Genomic DNA, 16,938 nt, shown 5'->3' with positions numbered 1-16,938 from the left:
GAAAAACAACTTTAAGAACGACAATAAATTTATTGAACAAAATCAAACTGACAAAAACTGAACAACAAAATTAACTAAATTAAAGGAACAAAACATTAAATTTAACTCCTATATAATATCCTCTGGTTTAAAATCACAGATTTAATATTCAGAAGTTTTTCAGTCTTAAGTCTGGACTCAACATAGTAACAATGGAGACCTGTTTTTTTTTAATAAAATTCATATTTCAGTTCATTGGAATTCATTGGAATCAACAATGTCCTTAACTATTCTGCAGACTGCTCCACATTTTTTAGGCGGAGTCGGGCTGCTTTTTTAAAAATATAGATAATTCTTCCGATGAATTCATGTCACCTAGTCCCAACCTGAAAAAAGTTCCCTTTTTGAAATCATCCTTATCTAATTCTTTTAGTTGTGAAAGAGACAACTGAAATTGATTATGTTCTGCATCTGCAATAGTAACTGGTATTTCAGAGGAATTTTCTTTTGATGGACGAAGAATCAGGCTGACCTCTTTGTTTAAAGGTATTGTAAACAATTTTTTATCGTGTGGATCAGAGTCTGATTTAGTAGCAGTACCAATTTTTTTCTGATCGGTTTCCTTTGATTCTTTGGGTTTTTTAATGGGAGTCTTGACGGTAGTCGACGGCTTTTGATTGTCCGGATTAGCCTTGTCGCCATCTGGCGGTGTTGCAGTTTTATCGCTTGTATTGGACGCAGTTTTAAACGGACGGCCAGCACTACATATCACAACATCTCTCTGAAAATCGTGGCTCAAATTATTCTGTATCGTATTCAGGGAATGTATTGTTTTGTTCAGTGTTTTCTGAAACTGATTGTAAATAAATGTTACGGTGCTACGGTCATGAGCTTTCTTGTGTTTCTGTTGAAGCTGAGCCAGGGAAAACGATAAATTGGCATTGACTCGATTTGTGTGGCAGAACGATGTATCGAACCACTTGTTACAATAATTTGTAGTCCGTGGGCTAGGGGGTGGCGGCATTTGAGGGGGCGGCGGCACTTGAGGGCTCGGAGCCTCCTGTGTTGTCTGGTTTGTGGATAGCGGCACCTGCTGACCATATCCAGTGTTGACAACTTCAATTTTTTTGGGCACCGGCTCTGGTCTTATATAAATTCTATTTTCCTTCTGAACTAAATTGTTTAGTGATAATCCTAATTCTTGAACCATTCGGACATGACTGTTAGCTGGTTCTTGAAGCCCTTGCGATTGGGGATCTGGGTTTTGGTTATTTGGAGGATTTGGTGTCGTCGGTGTGGGAGCAAGGGTGTGTCCAGTGTCACGGACAAGCAATATATCTGGACCCTCTTGTGTTTGGGATGTTTCTTGAGGGTTTTGCATATTACCTTCCACCATGGGATTTGGGCTCAATTGTAAGGAGTTTTGGTCATTCTGGTTTGCAGGGAATTGGGGACGTTCAGGTCCGTGAGAAATACTCACAACTTTAAAGACGTTCCGGGATGGTGGCACATCTAGGGAAGACAGTTAGCAATTAATAAAAAGATTAATTAAAAAAATTCAGTGAAATTGTGTTATTTTGGAGTGTTAAATGTTTTTTAATAAACGACTTTAGAAAATTTTGTTAAAAAATGGTACATTAGTACAGGAGAACAACGATCATAAAATTATGATTAACAAAATAATTTTATTATAATAAAAAATTGCAAATAAGTTATACATTTATAGGAAAAATATGTACAATCATAAATAAAACAAATAAACGCAACTGCCAAAACTCATCTTGCAAAACTCAATTTGCATAAATTAACAATATAAAATTCTAAATTTACCCTATCGAAAACAAATGCACAGATTCATAGTGTGTCTTTAAAACAGACCACAAGACGCGACTTCCTATTTACAAATTGTTCAACTTTTTCTGTTTTTTCAGTTTGGAACACAGTTCTTCCACTTTTTTGGAGCGCACCAGACACACCTTAACATCGAGCATCCGTTTCACAGCTTCATTGGGACATTCGATTTCGCTTTTGTTAAAGGTTACTTTTTCAGTTACTTCTGAATAGGAAGAGAGATCTTGTTCCTCAATGTCGATTGGTTCCGATTTGATTTCAATCTTCGGCAAATGGTCGAACAATTTCTGATTTTTTGTGTTGGACAAGTTGTTTTTTGTTCTTGGTAAGCTTGGTGTAGGAGTGTCTATCGGTTCTTTTTTAATTTTATTGGCCGGTGAAAAAGATTTTTGGTTTTTCGTTTTCTCCTTAGTCTTTTTCTGTAATTCGTTGTTTTTGTCTTTAACTGCTTCATTTTTGTTATTTATATCATTATCATTATTTCTGTCACTTTTTCCAGGGGTTTCATCGTTAGAAACTTTCAGCCAAACTTTGCTGTAGGTTTTGCATAGTTTATTATTCTTTATGATATTCTTAGCTTTTTCGAGGATTTCACTCGATATGTCAAGAGGATCTTTCATGCTACCGGAGTCATCAGGAATGGTGATGCAGTCTTTCATCTGTAAATCAGAGAATGATTTGACTTTGATGAACCCTTTGGGTTTGACACCGTTGTCGGTCTTCGCCAACGTGTCCTTCGGTTTGCTAGTGGAGGGCGTGATCGATTTAATAGTGGCAACCGGTGCTAAAGTCGATGGCAACGCGAGTGGCACAAGTGGCGGAGGAACTGACGTCGAAGGTTCGTTGGTATCGGCGACGATAACACAATCATCATCGGGAGGCGGTGGGGCAACCTCTTGTTGCGGTTCCTTAAGCGGAAACTTAATGTTCTTGATGCCGGCAATGAATTCGGTGCGCAGATTCTTTCTGATCTGTATCAGCGAGTTAATGGACGTGCTGAGTATCTCTTGCAGCTTGTTGTGCACCACCGCCAGACTCTCGACGGTCGAGGCTCGCGCCTGCGCCTTACCGAGCTGCGTCAGCGTGAACGATAGGTTTGAGTTCACCTTGGCGCTGGCGCGCACCGTCTTTTCGAACCATTCGTGCTGGAGACGGTAGCCAAATGGACGCGGAGTAGGCGGAGCCGCCACCGTCGACGGAGTCGTGGCGACGATTGCCTGGACGCGCGGTCTCGTGAATCGCTGCACCGTAACCGACGGTGAACGTTGCACCGTTGTTTGGCCGATTTTCAGCCCTGGTGTTGTGTTACGCACCGCTGAAACAAAAACACATTTTTTATATTCATCCCGTATTAAGCTTTTCTTTTTTTAATTTTTTCATATATATTTATAGTGTTATAAATTAATATTAACGTTGGATTAGTTGTGAAAATATTTCATTTCAGTTCAGTTTTCAAAAAAGTAGTTATATAACAATAGTTTTTAATGGCATTACATCCAGGGTTGAACTGATTGTTTCAGCAGGCGGTTCACGAAACACTTGTAGGATATTAACCTTTGTTGTTAAAAGTATTTTCCAATAGAAATATTTTAAATATGATTATTCGTTCTTTATTTTTTAAATTGTTTGAATTGCATGTTTTCCATGACAAATCAGCGACTTTTGAACCAAACTTCTTTGGATTTTGTTGAAATTTTCAAAAATATATCGTTTCTTTTTAAATATCTGTAACTGCGTCAAAAATTGACATACTATATCACTTTTCTTTCCAAATTGTTGAGTCAATTTTTTCCTTATTTTTTTTGTAATTCCTTGGATTTAGCTGAAATATTCAAAAATATATCGATTATTTATTAAATAGCTGTGTCAAAAATCAACCAACTATATCACTTTTCTTTTCAAATTATTGAGTCATTGATGTTTTAAGATGCACAAAAATAAAAGTAAATAACGAATACCCTGTATAAAATTTGTGAGTATTAATACTGGCTCCTTATAAGATGATCCTCGGTTGAAGTGTACGACAAAAATTAAGTCTCCATCATCAAAATTAGTGGTTTTACAAACATTTTAGTCGAGCTATCAAATTTGTCAAAATTTTAGGAAAGATTTTATCACTCAAAAACCGTTGAAACTTTATGCAAAAAGAAATGTTTTCTTTTGAAAAAAACAGACATAACACAAATATTCCAATAAACTCTTCTTTTAAACATTGTTCTATTCAAATAAAAAAGATGCCAAAAACAGATGCCATTAAAGTTTATTTAATATTTTTAAACCTTTATCCTCCACGTTTGATTTGTCCCTTATTTAATTTTTTTTTAAGATAAAAATTGTATCATAAAAACTAAATCAAATAAATGACCATAATTACGAAAAAGGATAAAAGCATTAAGAGACTAAATAATCCTCCTTATTTTTTGGCACTAATATGATTCAAATAAAAGAAATATAACGCTGTCACAAGTATTAAGTGTGACAATATTTGAAAAAACCCAAGTTAAAGTAAAATGTATTTTTTCTATGAAATCATTGTATATGACACTATACCGGAAGTTCCAAATTTATTTTCTTCGGCTGTTAGAGAAAAAAATTTTTTTAAAGAATTAATTAAACAACCATGTTTTAATATACCTCTCATCGATTTTGAAATATCTACAAAAAAAGACTCTCCGGCAATATCGAAAATAATTTAAAAACTCCTTTATTATATATAGTTTTCGTAGATAATTCAGAAACGATAGGAGATATTAATTAAAATGTAGTTTAGGCAAAAAGTAATTTTAAAAAAATTGGACTGGACATTCAATTTAATCTAATTTCTCCTGGATTTTCACGACCTAATATTTTAGGAAACTAAAAAAAAATAAATGTATAATATGATAATATGGAAGTGTGTTTCAGTAACGTGTTGTGGCGTGCTAATAACACAACAGACCCCTCTTACTTTGAGCGGTAACCGGACGAAACGCGATGGTGGCGCTGGGCGCCCTTAACCTGATTCCCGCTTGTGAGGCACCGGGCGGCATCAATATGAGCGGCTTCTTTTTCTGATAGACCGTGATTCCCGGCACGTTGACGCCCTGCGGATTCTGTAACCTGTTCCCGGCCACCACGACCTGCGTCATCGACGAAGTCGGAGAGGCGACCGTCGCAGCAGACACCTTAGGTGGGGACGTCGGTTTGGGCAGGAGCATCGGCAGAGGCGAGACTTTGGCCACCTTCGGCTCTTCCGCCTGCGGCACGAAGTCCGGATCGGTCTCGCTCTTGACGCGACGCCGTTTACGGGGCACGGCCTCGGACGCGTCCTGTTCGCCTTCGGTCGTTTTCATTTTTTTGTTGCAGCAGCGCGAGTGGTCGGTCTTCAGGAAGTCGGAGTCGTTCAAGCAAGCGGCCCGTCTGAAAATTATATGTTCATCTCAAACTGGACGACGATATTTAGCCCCAGCTTTTGAAATATCCACCTACATTATCCTGAGGGTACTTGATGCATGTTCTTGAACTCAAAATCTTTTTCGTGCTCAAGAAACTACTATAATTGTCGAGGAATATGGGGGCCTCATTTCAAAAACTTAAAAAGCCATTTTCAAAGTTCCAAAAATCAATGGAATAACCTAACCCAATTTTTTGAATTTAACATTATTAACCACCGCTTAGGTTAGTTGTCATAATTTATATTTATACAATGCAAAAAATATATACTTACGATATTTCGTTACGAACGTAGTCAAACAATTCAGCAACGTGTGCCCGTAAAGGTGCCAATTGGGAGGGATCACAACGAAAGCACTCCCACTCGTCGCTGTGGTTCACTTCAATTAGTTTCTTCCTACCAAAGTTGTTCCTTATGCATTTCTATAACAAATAATATTAATTAAGGATAAATGGATTTACTAAACAAAATTCAACAGTACAAAGAAGCCACCTTGGACAATGCTACTTCAACGAGAGAACAGAAGAGTTGTGTCACATTGACATATATGAACAGGTATATGGCAGTTTAGTTGCCATTTATATTTTCTTTCTAACTTACAATATACAATAGTAATAATAATATTAATATTACACTAGGTGAGTATTTTACTACGCCCTTTGTACTTTTCTCTGGCTGAACGGATCATACACACTTTGGATTTGAAGACTCACGAACTGCGACGAACCTGAAGAACTTCTTTAAAAGAGAAACAGGAACTTTGAATATTTTGGTTACAAAGTTGGTATCCCTGAATTCATGGATAACTAGATTTATCTAGGTTTACATAGATATATCCAGTTTAAAATACATAGTTTTATACTGATGGAAATTCTCATTCATGGCCTACTGATATTTTGAAATATTATACAGGGTGTTTGATACCTGTACTTACATTTCTTTTTAAAATGATTATTACGATAATTAAATTTTTACACTATTAGACTAATAATTTTAATTTCTATTGCTAAGCAAATCGAATATAGAAAATGAATATACAGGGTGATTCACTGACCATCAACATCCAACAAATTTTTTGAAAAAAAAAAAATTCAAAAACAATGGGTTTAGGTAATATGTTATAGCCATTTTATTTGCAATTTCGTGTGGAATTTAAAAATCCAAAAATATACAGGGTGTTCTTTGAAAATAATGAAGTTGATGTCACTTGAAAAAATAATGCATGGACTTAAAATGGACTTTAAACAGATAAAGTTTAATATTTATTTTGAACAAAACATAAAATTACATTATTAACATACATATTAATAATGATATGGTAGTAAGACTTCTAGAATGAAGGAAACATTAAAACGTATGATAAATTCTAATTAATTAAATAATTGTTTGTTATTAAACGATATAAACTAATTAAAGTCACCTTGCAAAAGACGAACTCGCATCGCGAACAGCAAAACACCTGTCCACCTTGTCCACACCATCGACAGTACAACTCGCTGCCGTCCTCGTCCTTTTCGAACTCGCCGCTACAATAGAAGTTGTAGCACTCCTTGCACACCAAAACCTTTAACATAGGATGAATGAAGCGATTCTTCTGAGCCTCAAGCGCTGAACCCAGATGCACGTTGCAGGCGGTGCAGTGCGAACGTACATATTGCACCGGATTAGCTGTAAAACAATAAATAAATATTGTAGGGTCTTGAATGAAAGAAAATTAATGTGGAATTTACCTGGGCCATACAATTGGTTCCTCAGCTCAAGCTCTTTCTCGCTTAGGTTTAGTGTAACTGAAAATTAGTCGGCGGTTAGTATCTATGGTTGCTGAAGTGAATTGTCTGGTCGTACCTTCGGCACCGGTCATTTCGTCGACCAATGTTGAAAATACTGGAGTGTAAAGAAGAGGGCTGGTGTTGCCATCTGATGGTATCACATCTATAATAAATAAAGAAGTACTTGTAAATATTGAGATGTAGATTTAAAATAATAAATAAAAAAGGTTTACTATTCAATTATTATAAGAAAAGCAACGCCAAATTACAATTTATTTTATATATATATATATTGTTGATTACAATATTTAATTCAAACTGATAAAAGATTTTAGTGTAGCTGAAAAGAACACAAAAAATGAATTAAATGGTAAATTTCTGAACTAACATCCGAATTCTTGTCTATGTAATAATCATCAGCTGATCCACTTCCATCTGTCTTCTAGGAGGGATAATATCATTATTTTTTGTACAAATGGACAATTTGTAACAAAGTGCGTGCCTTGTGGTCAACACTGCACTCCTTTCAATCCCCAATTTGTAAGACATCTGCATTAATCCATATCAGGTCCTCGTAATATATGTTTTGTCCCTGAAGAGTTACCCTCACTGTACTCTACAGTTTTCACATGTAATAAATTATGTCTACCTTTTTTTTCATATTTGAACCCAAGTAGTTTTAAAACTTTCCACAAACTTGTACGACTGATTCTTGGGAAAGTGTCATCTCCAACAACCACCTATAAATAGTAATTTTTACATTTTATTAAAACAAATTAATTAAAAATATATACTTGAAAAACTTTGTCTAAATTTGGCTCCTCATTAATTCTGTAGAAATTATAAACAATGTTACTTAGCCTTTCCTTTTGTTCATCATTTAATTTCTCATAAAACGAACTTCTATTTCTTTTCTTGCTGGGTGATGTAACCTGTCCTATCACCTCCTTCTGTTTAATAATTGCCCAAATTGTAGATTTGGAAATACCAGTCTCTTTTGAACAGAGATGTACACTGGCGGTTTTCGATTTGCCAGCTTCCAAATGGTTGTTAAAAATGTTCAGAAGCATTATTCTTTGTTCACATACAATATGTTTTCCGGACTTATTTTTAATAACTTTGTTTTCCATATTGTATCTTTTGAAAATGTAAACAATACAAATTAAATTGGAATGTTAACTTTATAACAACTTACCTATTGATTTCACACATTTACAACTGTTAGTTGATATGTTTTGTAAATTTATAGGGAAACACTCACTTAAAACACTTAATCACACTAAATTGATCGTAAATTAATGATTCTAACCTACGGAGAAAATACCGAAGTCGTCGCCATTAACCAAACAATAAACGCTACGTTGCCGTTGTCTCCTGGAAATTACTTCTAATTTTTGAGAAAGTGAGGGTGCAAAATCAATGATTTATTTTTGGGACATATGATCATATAACAAAAACTTTAGATGTGTATAAACTTCTTTATAATAATATGTCTAAACAACAATTCTTTGTTATAATTTGGCATACTAAATTATTAAAACTCAGTTGTCAATATATGCAATATTTAATTTTTAAACAGAAATAACATTTTTATTAAAAAATTTAAAACTTTTAAAATTTTTCTGTTTTGATAAATCATGTTTAAAAGATATACAAACATTAGAAAGCTTTGTAAAAGTATTAATTTACCTAATTTTATGGTATTTAAATATTTTGAGAAATTTAAATTTTTTACTTTATATATAAAATATTAAAAAAAAAGCATTTTTTTTTTCAATTAATATTAGAATTGTTTTTAATTTTATAAAATAATTATAATTCTATAAAAAATGACAAAACTATAAAAAAAATAATTTGTAAAATCACTGGTACTAATTTTTTTCAATTTTGATATTAATCATACCACAAAATTGCTTTATACTTTTCAAATAATTATAAACGTATAATTAAATGGAAAATTGAAAAGAAAACAAATTACCAAAAAACTAAATAAAAAAATTGTAAAATACTTAAAAATTTTATTGATTTTTAAATATAAATAAGTTTATCACTGTTTTAAATATGATTACAAAATCTCCAAAACTTTGATAGTTTTTTATTTTAAAATATAATTAATTAATATATTATTTTTATATATTATCAAAATAATAAAAAATAAAATATAAAACTAAAATTTAATAAATATTTAATTACTAAAACTCATAAAAACTAAAAAATTTGTTTGTTATATTTAAAGAGTTTTATGGATATTTGGTACTAAAAAAGTACATAATATTACAATAATATTGAAATAGTCAATATTATAATTACTAAAAATGTGTACATACATAGTATAAATTAAAAATAACTTACTGCTTGTAGTATTAACAGGAGATTCATCTACATCCATGGACACTTCAGGGCACAGCAGCGATGGATCAAAATCATCATCATCAGTATTAAATTCATCTACAAAACAACAATTAAAAAACCATTAAAACCATATGCTAAGTTACGAACCTTCAGCATTATCTGTTGATTTTAAACCAGATTCACTGACACCGTTTCTTAGTATTTTTGTAGGATTGTTATCTGAATCTGTGCGTTTTCTTTTATTAAATGATTTGTCTTTATCATCTAAGATAATCTGCACATCGTCATCATCATCATCATCTAGTTCTGGTTTATTATTGTCAGGTGTTTTACTATCAATTATAACACATTCCAGTTCAGTGTTTTTATTAGTTTCAATACAAACATCTGAGTCCTCAGTCTTTTCTTTGGTGCTTATAGGTGTTTCATCAGTGATTTTAATTCCATCAATTTTATTACCAGAGTCATGTGATTCTTTCTTTTCATTTATGATTTCTGGTGTTTTTTCAGTATTTTTATCCACAGATGACTCCTCTTTTTTTTCATTAATGTTTTCAGGTATTTTTGCAAGGTTTTCTTCCTCATGTGACTCTTTATTTTCACTAATAGGTTCAGATATTTTTTCATCTTCACATGACTCCACTTTATTTTCTCCTTTTTCATCTTCATGTGACTCCCCTTTATTTTCACTGATGCTTTCAGGTATTTTTACAAGGCTTTTATCTTCATGTGACTCCTTTTGATTTTCACTGATGGTTTCAGATATTTTTTTTTCTTTACACAACTCATCTTTATTTACATTGATGCTTTCAGGTATTTCTTCAATATTTGTATCCTCACATGACTTCTCTTTATTTTCACTAATGCTTTCTTCATTTGTATCTTGTGTTTTGTCATCAATTTTACTATCACATACATCTGACTTCTCATTGTTTTTATTGTTTACCTCTTGTATTTTATCATCAATTTTATTATCACATGTATCCAACTCTGGATTCTTTTTATCAGCACTTTCAGATGATATTGTGCTTGCGTCTTGAGTTTTAATCACATCTTTAGCACAGTCGGTTTCCAAACACACTTCAGTCTCCAGTTTAGGGTCCTTACACTCTGTTTCATATTCAGGAGTAACTTTTTCCTGCACAGGATTATTTTCTTTGTTTGACTTGGTGCTGGCAGTTTCATTGTCAACTAAAATATCAATAAATTAATAATGTTTCCAGATGTTTAACCTGAATATTTTACTTGAATCTTGCGTTGTCTGTGTGCTGTCAGATTCTGTAAATAAAAACATTTAAAAATACTGACATAAACAACAAATTTGAATGAAACCTAACCTTTAACGGCACAGGCTAAGGCCGATTTCGCAGAGCTGTCACCTAAAATTAATAACCTTAAGTACTAATGGGCATAATTCAAATTTATTTATCACCTTCGACATCCATGGGCTCGTCACACGTCTCGTTCTTAGTTCCATTATCCCCTACTGCATCTGCAACGTTATCGTGAACAAATTGGACGCAACAAATAAACAAATAAACATACCAGTTTGCATATCTTCCATGTTTTGAAGGTTATACGCAAAAGTTGCAGCGCGAGTTATGAAATCCGGCTCCTAAACTGTGACTTCTGTCATATTTTCGCGTCCCGAACGACAACCGGCTGCGAAAAACGGGCACAAAACGGGACCTTGCCCACTAGGCAATCCAGGACACAGGTTCGTAACGGACGAATTGCTTTTGACCGGGCACCAAGTGTGATTGTCGGGAATGGCGGGCTTATTGCGGTGTGGAAACTAATTTCGAGTAGTTGGACGGAAAGACGAACACCAGAGATGGACGTACGTCCGTGATTGTTGTCGACGATCGGGCTGCCGCAAGTTGGCGCTTGCGTCGCTTCGTTTGAAGTTTTCCTTAATTTTTGGAAAGTTTTTGGAAAAATAAACTATTAATTGTAACTGTACGCGAACTAACGAAAAGTCAATTTTATAACAACTAATAACTAGGGTTGAAATAACAACGAACTAACTAACTAAACACGACTTAACCTGAGTTTTCAGTTACTACTTCAAGAATACTTGTTCCTCCTCTTCCATGTTGGAAATAATGGTCGTAAAATTGGTTTCGTTGCAAACTCTTCTCCACACATTCGAGCTTGCGCATCAACCGTTTGAACCTTGCCTGCTTCTCCAACAGTTGTTTGCTCAGAATGGCCGAATTTGCGTCGAAACCGACCGAAATGAAGGGCAAGAGGTGCAAGATTTCCGATTGTAACTCAACCTTTCTGCACTTCAAAGTCTCAGTTGTGTCGGACAACTCGTTGAAACTGAATTCGTTTGCCATGTTGGGAAGAACGAACCTTCAGACGTTGTAGCTGTATGCGAAATAAATAAAAAAAATTATAACTACCAATAATAAAGCTGGAAATATCACCAAACGTCACTTAACTTGATATTTTGGACTAGTCCAAGTGACACTAATTAGTTATTATCCTGATAATCTTCCTTCTTCCCGCTTAGAAATAGATGTCGTACAATTTGTTTCGGGCCAAAGTTTTCTCCACGCTGTCTCGTTTGTACTTCAACTGTTTGATTTTTTCCTCCTTTTCGAACAGTTGCTTGCTCAAAATTGCCGAGTTGACGTCAAAATTGACTGACGTGAAGTGCAGAAGTTGTAAGATTTCCGATTGTAATTTAACTTTCTTCTATTTTAAAGTTTCAATGATGTCACACAACTAGATGAAACTTCTGCTATCGTCTATTCCCAAAAAAGCTTTCGATTGAAGAGAAAATGTGACTTTGGGTCTGACAGTTTATTATGAAAAGGACACAGTCGGTTGTTACTTAGCCATAATTGAAAAAAATTGAAATATACTTAAATGATCTATAAATTAACTCATTTTTTTAAAATTATTTATAATGTCAATTAATCATCAAAATTTAAATAAACACTAATTAAAAAAAAATCTAATTAAAAAAATTTCAATACAAATATTATTACAGTTTAATTTATTTATAATTTATATAATTTATTTATAATTAAACATAAATGAAAATACAGTATCAAAATAATAAAATTAATTAAAATTTGTTAAAATATTAAAATAAATTATATTTCAATTATTTTAAAAATATTCAGTTTTTTTTAATAAAAAAGTATAATAATATTTTTATTAAATCATTTTTATATTTATTTTCAACAGTACCAATTTTTCAAGGTTTTTTTCCATAAAACACATTTTTCGACAATTTTTTATTATTATTATTATTTCATTATTTAAAATATTGATGATGAAAATTTGAATATTTTACATATTTTTTTTAAAATAATATTTTCATGTCATTATTTGTTCACTATTTTTGTGTAGAAGAAATTAAAGGGGTGTTGTGAAAGAACACTATTCATTGCAAACTCTTTAATTATAATAAATTTAAAAAATATTTCCTACAAAAAATATCACTTTTTTCTCTCTAAACTCGTTTCCCAAATTAAATTTTTAGTTTTTTATTTTACTGATTTAAATATCAATTAATTCCCAAAACTCTCAAAAAATATCAATTAAAAATACTTTAATCTCTTTCATACAATGTAATTTATTTTAAGATTATAACATAAAAATAGAATGACTGTAACAAGAAATGAAAAATATTAGGTAAATGTAAAACTAAATTTTCTACAATAAGTATTAGTTATTATAAATAATTAATATTTATAATTACATAAAAACTAAAATCAAGTTATTTAAAATATAAAAATAATTTTTTTATAGTTTTATTTTGTACATTTTCCACACAAATTGTAAAATATTATTAGAAGCAAAATTGAGATTTTTTAATATTTTTTAATTTATTTCCAAAAAATATGCATAATAAATTTAATTAAACAAAAAGGAAACAATATTCTATTATTTTTTCATCATTTGCTCATTTAACTTTAACTTTTAATTTTCTAAAAATATGTATTAATATTTTTCATTATTCGGTCACCCTAGGAGATGTTATTTTATTACTTTCTTTTTTCATTTATTTTTAATTTTCTAAAAATATGTATTAATATTTTAAATATTTTTCTCAATTATTGTTAGTGTTTTATAAATCATCTCCAGGATACGCTCCTAGCAACCCGTCTCCAAGCGACGGACAGCGCTCCAACACGTCCCGCACGGCAAGCTTTGTTATTTCCACAACCACACCTCAGTCCGACAATCAACGACGTACGTTGCGGACGGGCCGGTTGCCAGGCGAACGGAAACAAATATTGAGTGTGCATTCAAGTCGGGCCAGCTCGAATCCCAGAGCTCATGCTACGTTCAAGGTCGCAAGTCGATTACGCACGAACACGGACGGCGCACGCGCATTCTTCTCCTCATCCTTTTTTACCGGTCATCTTTGTTCAATCACCGATAGTTTTTTGAACCGGATGACGTAGCGATTTTAATTAGAACGTTTCGGGACGACATCATCATCAGTTCATTTCTTTTTTTAAATTAACGTTACATGAGCAATTAAAATAAAACTCTGTATGAATTGATTTAGAGAATTTTATTCTTCCTTCATTAAAGCCATTTGTAGCAGAGGGATGACGGATATGCTGGATAGATCGGCCAGAACTGCCTCGACACCTTGGACCGTGTCTACCCTCATCAAGTTTTCCTTGCGAAAAATAACTATACTTCCAGCCAACATTGGGATGACTTCCAATGAGTCGTATGCCAGGATCAAATCCCAAAGATTCAGCAGCTGTTCCAACGGCAAATGGCCACTGAACGCTCTCATCATCCACTTAATTACAACCCTCAATCTGAAATCAAGCTACGTAACAAACATTGACACAATGTTACGTACGTACGGATGAATGCGACAGCGTTTGAAATGGTACCAAAGAGTGGGTTCGTAGCATTGAAGCATTCTTTCGTACTGAAGACAAAGCGACACGATCCCTTGAGGATTCGAACAGATCCTGTGCAACCTGTGCCAATACCTAAGATAAAAGGTACGAAACGTGAAATACAATTCTGCCGGTTTTTCGTACAGATAACAAAAAGGGGCGGCTGAAATGTACTAATTAAAATCAATCAAACCAATAAAGTGATTTGTAGTACCGTACATGGTGAAACCGTGGAATGGTATGACGCCAGAGGGTGGGAACACTATATTGTTGTCGGTGGTGCTTTTGGTTCCTTTCAGGACGACCTGCATGAAGGCTGGTTGGCCCGGAATCATCTTGAGGATTTCGGCGTCTCTTGAGAAACACAACATTATCTGTAACGAATTTTTGTCAGGACAATGTAATTTAGTAATTTTTTAACTAACCTGGTACAAGTCATCTTCAAAAACAAAATACTGATCATCGTTGGAGGCTGTTAAAGTGATGTCTTTAATTATGAGCTTGTCTATCATTAGGTCATATTGGAGGACGTTCTCTTTAAGTTGCTTGTAATATTCTAGGTGCTGGAAGCATTCGAAACAATAAAGATTATTAATAATTCACATAAATGTGTTGTAAAAGGAAATTAACACATTAATATTTAATAATCTTTGATTATTAGGACGTTTAGAATTCACACATATTTAATGCTTCCTTCGTAATCCACAGATTTTAACTCACATGCTCTTTCACTTCGGAACCTAAAATTAACGACCACATTTTCGCTCTCATGCATCTGGGACAGCCTTTCTTTAAGTACTCCTGAGCGACAGGAGCGTAATTCTTTTGTAAAACTTTCTCGCCCAACGTTATTCGTTCGCCCTCCAAAATCGAGTAAGTTTGTGGATTTAGATGGATGCCCAAAATCTTTTCACCTCTTGCAAATTCATTATATAACATTTTCTGAAAATGAACTATGCAATTATTTATTTTAAAATGAGTTTGTATCTTACTAAGTCCGCTATATTTCTCACACGCAGCGGAATGTGGACGAATTCCCATTCTTGTTTTTCACTATAATGATAAGAATGAATATGTATTAATAAATTGGGTACTGAAAAAAGTAATTTACTTTTTTGGTTCCCGAAGTTAACTGATGTTTATTGAATTATATTACTTTTTCCTACATTGAAAATACTTTTTGGATAAACAGAAGTTTGAAGATGATAATGTAAGTAAGAGTCACACGATTTTAGATTTGCCTTCAACAAAAGGACACCACATAAATTATATGAGAAAAAATTAGTTGATTAGACAATATTGGTGGCAAATGGTAAATCTTCCAATAGTACTTTAGTACTGTAAGTTGGAAGTTTAAAACTAGGCAGATTTTGATCATTGTACGAAGGAACTAAACCAATGCAACTGTCTACCGCTCACAAGTTAATCAAGTTCTTGAAAAACTATACTCAAAAACTTCCTTAGTTAATAGAAGAAGCGTTCTTCTTTTCATGTCGCATTAGAGACTCAACAAAGGCATCAAAATGTTCTTCTTTATGGTACAGATATTTTATTCACGAACTATTTACAATATTTGTGACATTGTCTATTTTTGATGAATTTTTTGTTAAATAAAATTATTTCGAAGTAAATTATGTTCTTTAAACTCTGAGTTAAACACGTAAATTACTTTTTCCTGTACTTAACATAATTTTACCAGTTGGTTTTTAAGAAGGGTCCCTTCAAATTCAACAGAACTTCCAAAAAATCTTTGGGAGCATAAACAGGCCGGTACTTGTGTATATCCACCTGAAAAAACCAACACAAATAAATTCAAATTGATCCACAAAAAACGTAGTTCGAGTAACGACCTCAAAATTGCTCAGCTCACTCCACTTGTTCGCGATCTCCTCCCGATCTGACTGCGCCCGCAATTTGGCCAGCGTGATGCCCAGCTCGTTGCACATCGAATTCAACGACTTGTGTATCCTGCGGTCCCAGTTAATTTGGGATTTGCGAAAGAACGCGTCGAAATGGGTCGTCTCTTTTTTCTTCATCTTAGTCCAGCGGTAGACGCTGTTCTTGAGTGAGGCTTGCAGACCGTTCTCTTCCATCGCTTTCAGGAGGCTCTCTTTGAAATTATCCGCTCGTACATTACGTGAAACTACCAATTTCTGTAAAGAACAATTCGACTTTTGACAGAAAATAAAATAAGTTTTAATAAATAATGTTGGTGTCAGTACTGTAACTTTGTTGATTTCCCAACAATTAACTATTCTGACATTGTTGATTACTTCATAAATTACAAGGTACACCTATAATTTTAATTGATAATTGTTATAAAAAAGTAGATTAAGAATTTTTGAATTCCACCAAAATACATTTAACTTTCAGAAATAATGGTTCAATAAAATAAAACAAGTTATTATTAAAAAATTATTTAAGTAATTATAAAAAGAATAATTATGATATAATTATTGTACATTTTTAAGTCCACAACTATTTATAATTTATTAAAGCCTTACTGAATTGTACATACTGTAGTAGTCATTATTGTAGCAATATTTTAGCCGTAACTCTTTTATTTAATGTGGATTGTTAGTTTGTAAATGTAAATTTTTATTTGTATACCTACCTGTATCTCCTCGTACAATTCCTTATATGCTAAACTATTTTTGAAATCTTCCAT

General features: G+C 33.1%; 3 protein-coding genes across 5 annotated transcripts; all 3 read right to left on the bottom strand.

The window, feature by feature from the left end:
* Positions 1-10: 10 nt before the first annotated feature.
* LOC109598420 (uncharacterized) lies at positions 11-11,727 on the bottom strand. Of its 3 annotated transcripts, XR_007548739.1 has the most exons (13): positions 10,930-11,722; positions 10,817-10,876; positions 10,722-10,763; positions 10,630-10,662; positions 9,532-10,575; positions 9,385-9,480; positions 7,109-7,195; positions 6,994-7,050; positions 6,684-6,931; positions 5,537-5,685; positions 4,778-5,229; positions 1,810-3,145; positions 1,361-1,491 (listed from the first exon to the last, which is right to left on the bottom strand). XR_007548739.1 is itself a non-coding variant. In XM_020014333.2 (12 exons), exons 1-12 carry the CDS (start codon positions 10,946-10,948, stop codon positions 293-295), a joined length of 3,486 nt encoding a protein of 1,161 aa, XP_019869892.2. In that variant the 5' UTR covers positions 10,949-11,727; the 3' UTR covers positions 11-292. The 3 variants fall into 3 exon arrangements, 2 of the variants coding, with proteins under 2 accessions (XP_019869892.2, XP_019869893.2); XM_020014333.2 differs by lacking the exon at positions 1,810-3,145 and having other exon boundaries at positions 11-1,491; positions 10,930-11,727; XM_020014334.2 differs by lacking the exon at positions 1,361-1,491 and having other exon boundaries at positions 1,597-3,145; positions 10,930-11,721.
* On the bottom strand, positions 7,362-8,364 carry LOC126266325 (uncharacterized). The gene is made up of 4 exons (XM_049970222.1): positions 8,228-8,364; positions 7,827-8,169; positions 7,682-7,772; positions 7,362-7,624 (listed from the first exon to the last, which is right to left on the bottom strand). Exons 1-4 carry the CDS (start codon positions 8,242-8,244, stop codon positions 7,587-7,589), a joined length of 489 nt encoding a protein of 162 aa, XP_049826179.1. The 5' UTR covers positions 8,245-8,364; the 3' UTR covers positions 7,362-7,586.
* Positions 11,728-13,909: 2,182 nt separating the features above from the next.
* LOC109598403 (TBC1 domain family member 19) lies at positions 13,910-16,938 on the bottom strand. The gene is made up of 9 exons (XM_049969915.1): positions 16,885-16,938; positions 16,121-16,564; positions 15,967-16,058; positions 15,263-15,323; positions 14,991-15,212; positions 14,696-14,833; positions 14,485-14,644; positions 14,232-14,433; positions 13,910-14,183 (listed from the first exon to the last, which is right to left on the bottom strand). The coding sequence occupies exons 1-9, from the start codon at positions 16,936-16,938 to the stop codon at positions 13,925-13,927; spliced, it is 1,632 nt and encodes a 543-aa protein (XP_049825872.1). The 3' UTR covers positions 13,910-13,924.

The sequence above is a fragment of the Aethina tumida genome, chromosome 7, assembly GCF_024364675.1.
Source record: "Aethina tumida isolate Nest 87 chromosome 7, icAetTumi1.1, whole genome shotgun sequence".
Classification (NCBI taxonomy): Eukaryota; Metazoa; Arthropoda; class Insecta; order Coleoptera; family Nitidulidae; genus Aethina; species Aethina tumida.
The sequence above is the reverse complement of the archived record's forward strand: the minus strand, read 5'-3'. Positions and strand labels throughout refer to the sequence as shown.

Bases quoted from the DNA above. Each gene is read 5' to 3' on its own strand.
- LOC109598420 (XM_020014334.2), bottom strand. The intron at 10,663-10,721 runs GTTAGGTTTCAT...TTTTATTTACAG, and splicing joins CTTAGCCTGTGCCGTTAAAG to AATCTGACAGCACACAGACA. The intron at 6,932-6,993 runs GTAAATTCCACA...ATTGTTTTACAG, and splicing joins GAACCAATTGTATGGCCCAG to CTAATCCGGTGCAATATGTA.
- LOC126266325 (XM_049970222.1), bottom strand. The intron at 7,773-7,826 runs GTATATATTTTT...TACTATTTATAG, and splicing joins ATTTAGACAAAGTTTTTCAA to GTGGTTGTTGGAGATGACAC. The intron at 7,625-7,681 runs GTAGACATAATT...GTAACTCTTCAG, and splicing joins GTTCAAATATGAAAAAAAAG to GGACAAAACATATATTACGA.
- LOC109598403 (XM_049969915.1), bottom strand. From the start codon at position 16,938: ATGGAAGATTTCAAAAATAGTTTAGCATATAAGGAATTGTACGAGGAG. The intron at 14,645-14,695 runs GTTAGTTAAAAA...AATTCGTTACAG, and splicing joins TTGAAGATGACTTGTACCAG to ATAATGTTGTGTTTCTCAAG. The intron at 14,184-14,231 runs GTACGTACGTAA...GCTTGATTTCAG, and splicing joins AAACGCTGTCGCATTCATCC to ATTGAGGGTTGTAATTAAGT.